General features: G+C 33.7%; 1 protein-coding gene across 1 annotated transcript; it reads right to left on the bottom strand.

Annotated features, from left to right (window-relative positions):
* Positions 1 to 734: 734 nt before the first annotated feature.
* LOC134269595 (uncharacterized) lies at positions 735 to 1,491 on the bottom strand (the record flags this gene model as incomplete). The annotated part of the gene is made up of 2 exons (XM_062751796.1): positions 919 to 1,491; positions 735 to 812 (listed from the first exon to the last, which is right to left on the bottom strand). Coding segments are annotated over exons 1-2 (651 nt in total), but the record flags the coding sequence as incomplete, so codon positions are not given.
* Between the last annotated feature and the right edge of the window lie 4,839 nt (positions 1,492 to 6,330).

Raw genomic sequence — 6,330 nt, 5'->3', positions numbered from 1 at the left:
TATATCAATTTTAAAAACTTTAATTTTCCAAAATTCAGCATTACCCCGGTCATGTTTTTTTTTTAAGTTCAAAGTCACTCCAAGTATTTTATGGATTAAATAGGTGTTTGCAAAATAAATAAATTAAGTAATAAATCAAACCATTTGAAAGAATAATTAAATAATTAATTTTAAAAATTGATAGATAAATATTCTTTGAAGCAACAATATATTAATATTTCATAGTTATTTCAGAGTTATAAAAGAACACAATTAGTCTCTTAACACTTAAAAAAAAAATACTTCCATGTGTTTAAAATAATGTTTCAAAAATTTTTAGGTAAGTAACTCTGTGTACTAAATTGACAATCCCACATCTTAGGTAACCGTACAGTGCTCTGGGAGTGTGTAAACTTCTTCTTTTTGCTTCAATGAACATATACAGGGGCGTACTGTGGCATATACTGTGGTTTACCGTAGTTGTTTGTAGGAAACAGTAGCCATACAGTGGCATACTGTAGGCGTATCGGGGCCTACTGTATGTAACTGTGGCATGCTGGGGATACATACAGTGGCATACAGAGATTTACTGTATATACAGAGCTAGCATACCGTAGGATACTGTAGATATCCTGTAGATTACTGTGAAAATGCTGTAGGATACAGAGAAAGACAGTGGATTTTCATACGGACAGGGGTTTTAAAAGCCAGTAGTGTCTCCTTTTGAACTCAACTGTGTTTTCTCTTTCTCTTGCCTTCTCTCTCTGTTGGTCATAATCCTTTGAAACTTTTTTGGTAATTTCTCCAGGAGATAACATCACAGACTGACACACCTGTAATTAATATATACATATTCAATGGAATTTTCAAGAAAAAAAAAACAAAATGCAAAAGGTCATGTAATTGTGGATCTATTTTGATTCATTTTAAAATACTCACTTCAGAAACATATCCATAACCCAGGTTTTTTTGGGCAATGGCGGCTGCAACTCGATAGTCATTGCTCTGTGACCCAGAGTAGAAGTTGGCTTTAGGTGCCTTGCTGGAAACTGTATTGTTCAGACTCTCGTTAGGCTGAGAACTACCTAAATGGGTTAACTTATCAGCTTCACTTGCGTATTTATTCAGCAAATCCATAACGGAAGTCTTTAAATTTTCATCACAAAGGTACCTGCTGTAGGGTAGGTTTTTGGGTTTGTACTTTAGTGGGTTCTGCAAATATTCACACCATGAACCACAATAAGAATGGTCTCCAAATACATGTTTACCTAGTGCCAATAAATTTGTCTTCATTTTATCCGCATCTTCCTGATGTTGTGATACACAGTATCGAAAACATTTCGATAAGTGTGCAATTGTTTTTGGTGTGGGCTCCTTGAAATTCCTTGCTTTCCTGAGATCATACAGTTTATTGGTAAAGTCCTTGAGAAGGTGATTTCTATCATATTGCTTTTGTAGGTCAGGTTTTACTTCTGCACGGGCTCTGGATATCGTTGTTGAGTCGTTGTCCATTATGATAGTTCCAACACTTATATCATTTCTTTCCAGATTTTTTAACATGGAAATGCACATATCTGCTTCCATAGCCTTCGAACTACCCAATTCTTTCTACAATCATGGTCTTCAACACTGCATCCCCTCTTTGTTGCAAGGTCACACTTTCTACAGTATTTATTTCTAGTTGAAAACGCAATGCAATTCCCAGTTTTCTTTCCAATGAAAGAAGCATGACCTGAAAAATATATATAAATATAAATTGACCATCAAATTCTATTAACCCTAAGAATAACAGAGAAACAAATTATGTCTGATTCAATTAATTATTACTTCATTTTTTTTAACTATTGAAAATGCTAGAAAACTTTATAAACATACTCAGATATTTTATACTACTTGAAAAAAAAACACACATACATGTTTACATTTTTTATATAAATTTCTCCACAAATGTTTTCTCAAATAGGAATGCAATTTTTTTCCCCATGAACTCAAATAATGAACACGAATACCTCATGACTTTAAAAATATAATGAAATCAATTTTTAATTATCATTCAAAATCATATAATGTGTGATTTGTCATCATATAAATAATATAAACATATCAAATTAATCTGATATTTGAAAAGTCATGAGGTACATGACTACAATACTTCATGTTTGCATATATTTATAATGAAGCATGAACACACTTCATTTAGATAGAGAATAATACATACCTTTTTCCATATCACATCCTGTATCAGCCCGAGACACCAATATCAGCCAGAGGGTCGAAGGCCTGAGGGCTGATATTGGTCGAGGGCTGATACACATTGTGATGTGGAAAAGGGTATGTTTTAATATGTTTATTACATACTTAGTAATAAAATACAGCATATATTAAGTTGAGAAGCAAGTAAGTAAATAAGCATGCATGGACTTCTTACATACATGTACATGGTCTTTTGTCTCATACGATTTGGGTTTGATCCGTAATTTAAAAATAATCTATTACATGTATTTGTAAATTGAGATAAATTAAGATTAACCTTATTTTCAAAAAGTTAAAATTAAGAGAATATGAGCCCACCAAAAATTGTGTATGATAATAAGTACTGTTTTGTACTCTATTGACGTCACAATAGCCATATCAGCCCTGCAGGGCTGATATGGGTTTGCAGGGCTGATAACCTATATCAGCCCCGCAAATCCATATCAGCCCTGCAGGGCTGATACGGCTATTGTGACGTCAGGCATATCGCATTTGCAAAAATCCTGTATTTATTGCTAAGTATGTAATAATTATATAATAGTGTTGCATTATGCATGTATTATGCCTAAATAGTAGGCAGGGTTTGACACATGGTGCACGAGCCGGAGGCGAGTGCACTATGTGTCAAACCCTGCCTACTATTTAGGCATAGTACATGCATAATGCAACACTTTTGTTATTATTATGCTGACTGTTGTAATTATTTATCCGGCAATCCATTTGAATTTTTCCTGAAAATATCGGTGCTTACACAGCGCACTTGCAAGAACTCATTCAAAATCTTCATGCTAAAATTGGTTGCATGCTTAGTTATTTTGGTTACTAGTATTTTCTCTAGGGATTTTCTGTCCCAAAGCAACTCATCTTTATTTTCTGTTTTGTTAGTAAGACATTTGATTGCAGACGACACGTCGATTCTCATTGATAATTTTCTTTTCCATCCTTCAATCAAGCGTCATATAAAAAAGCGTTTCAATGACCCTGTGAAATCAGTTTATCTAACGATCTGTATGTAATTAGTTTGATACTTTGTTGTACACATTAATCTAAGGTTCCTTAGAGTAATATAACTGTTTTCAAAAAGAATATTTGTCTATTTTCTCCTTCTTGTGTAAATTGTATAAATTAAGATTATATATTTGATAAAATTCCAGCAATCAGTGATCGTCTCTGTGGCGTAATCGATAATGCATCTGACTGACAATCACATGGTCGGGAGTTCGATCCCAGGCGTGTGCATTGCAGAATTTTATTCAGTAAATAATGCCGTGCACTATTTCGGCATAGTATGTTTACGCTATATAAATCCTTAGACCACTATGCGAGAATAGGAGGGTATGGGTTATATAGAGACAAACTGACAGGAAGCATAATAATAGATAATAAATTGCTTTCCTTGGTTGTTAGTACATGAATTAATGTTGCAGCTATTGCAGAAAAAATTACATACCCCGCTTACGCACTGCGCCAGGTTATGTATTTTTCGGCAAGAGCTGCGACATTTATTCTCATACGTTATTTTTCTTTCGTATCAAAGTGTTCACTGGAAAAATACTTTCTTTAATGAATTAAAAATATATAATTGCTAACAAAAATTTTCTTTTATAATGTTTGCTAATTGTAGAGGGTATACAATATATTTATCATTATAACAGTAACTTGATCCGAAGAGTTGTATCACATTTCATTAACAGGTCTTCGTGTCTTGTTAAATCTGATCATTTGCCCCTGTCAATTTGACTTGATACGACTTTTCTGATTACGTTACTTTTATAATAATAAATATTTATATAGAAACAGATTGTTATATATCATAGAGTGAAATTATAAATATGAAGTTATTTATTTTGCAAAAAAATACCAGAAAGACTACTGTAATTAAGATTTCCCTGATCCCCGTTTTTGCCAACCACCATCAAATGATGCAGATACAGGAGATTCTCTGAAGCACAAAATAATGTATAATAAGGTAGACAGTGTACAAATTTATATCTTGTAAGTGTAACAGAAACTTCCTATATTCTACAACTGTCCATTTGTCTTACTCTGTCAATTCTCTCTCTCTAACAGCAGCATCAGAACAGCTGGAATGAGCAATTTCCTCAACAGCCTGTCCTATTTCCCTCTCTCTTTTCTTGAGTGTTGTTTTGGAACAAGGGGTATGTTCAGTGTAGACAATAGGTTGGATACTATCCTTTCTCCTATACCACTGTGAAGCATACATGAATTGCAAAACAAGTATGAAAAAAGATTCTTGAATACTTTTATAAAACATATTGTGCCATTAATGGTATTTAAAATATATGATTTCATGGTATGTCAACCTAACATCTACATTGATATTTTTTTTTATATTTCTTGAACAATATTGTTATACATTATACTGTACCTAAAGCTAACTTGGTGTTCACATCCCACGTTTTTCTTCCCCACTGCGAATCCTTTGGCGAACTATGTCTTTTGCCCGTTGGCACAACTGCCATTCCATCACACAGTTGACATCTGATAGTCAATAAGCTGCCTAAACCATAACGTATCTCATGCACTATATTTGTAATGTTTAACGGTATAGATGAATGGCACACTGAACATCTTTCACAGAGTTCGTCCACAAGAAACCCCAACTCTACAATCCGCCTACCCTGCCCCCAATTTGTCTCTATTCCATAGTCATAACCCCCCTCTTCTTCTTCCAATTCATCACTACATAAATTGTTACTATTTTCTGTACCATTATTTTGTGACATACTAGTATTTCCATCGTCGTCTTCTAATAATGGCACTGGCTCACTGACACACTCAATATTTTCACACTGACTTGCAGGTCTCAAAGAATAAGAATGGTCATTCACAATCTTCCTAACATTGTTTTCTATAAAGCAGTCGATTCTTCTTTTCTTTTGATTCTGATATATATCTACCTGTTGAGACAGAACGGTATCGCTTCATCGTTTAACTGTAATAGATATGAAACTTCAACATCACTTCAATCCCGAATGTTTTTCAGCTGTTGGTTACAGGCTACTAATTTTACCCCTATTTCATTGACATCGCAAGTAGTACCATTTTAAAAATAGAGGTCTTTTTTCTTTAAAATTCTTTGGGGTGTTTATGGAGTAGAAAGCGGTTATTTTTGGGCATAAATGGAAAGGAGAGGGTCTGAAAAAAAATATAAAAATGATAATAATGGGAAATTTTGCTTTTAAGTGCGTAGTAGGAAGGGTGTAAAGAGGCCCATATTTACCCTTTCCTCGAAGAGAAAGTGAAAAAAGCAGGGTAGGGGTTATTTGCGATGCCATAAAAGGACTTGCAGACTATGAATGTTCCTGAGAACTTGGTAAATTTTTGGACTTGAAATGGTCTTACTCTGTGCCAAGTTTCAGGTAAGTTCAGCCGGTGTAATTTTTTAAAATATTTTTTATGTTATAAAGGAATGTATAGCAAAATAATTGGTAGTCTGTGTCCTATCAGGTCAAAGGTCAAAACTCATGTTAATCAGTTTATTGGCACTTTTCGGATAATTTGGAACTAATTATGCTAATTGTTGAAAAAATAAATGGATAAAATTACATTTTAGAGAAGTTAAATGGATTTAAAAAATTAATAAGGGGGAGGGGCCCCTGCTCAGGTTGTCAAAGGGTATGACATAATGTGTGCAATTGATGTGTGTCAAAAATTTATGCAATATGAATATTGATTCTTTATATAATGTTGTAGGTAACATAGAACCCATTCCCCGCCTATCCTGTTATCTTAAATGTCAAATGGAGTTCAAAAACCAAGGTATGTTTTTAACATTTGATTGTTCAGATTAGACTATTGTTAGTAGGAAAGAAATGTCTAATTTCTCAAAACTTGAGCTACTTGCTGTTTGTAATTATAGTTGTCCAAATTACTTATAAATTTGACACAATATTTTATTGATTATGAATGTGAAATGTTAAAATGCTTTTAAATTCATTTTTTTAGTGGCTCATATTAAGCGGATTGTGGGGATGCATGCAGTTGAAGCCTGGATGGGTGACTTAAAAAATTCAGGCCAGTTGCCAGTCAGAAGTGAACAATTTTTGTACCAGAAGCAGAGAAAGTGAGCATTCA

The sequence above is a fragment of the Saccostrea cucullata genome, unplaced genomic scaffold, assembly GCF_032062105.1.
Source record: "Saccostrea cucullata isolate Sc308-1 unplaced genomic scaffold, CSIRO_AGI_Scuc_v1 ctg9128, whole genome shotgun sequence".
NCBI classification, from domain to species: Eukaryota; Metazoa; Mollusca; class Bivalvia; order Ostreida; family Ostreidae; genus Saccostrea; species Saccostrea cuccullata.
This window is presented reverse-complemented; position numbering and strand designations above follow the sequence as displayed.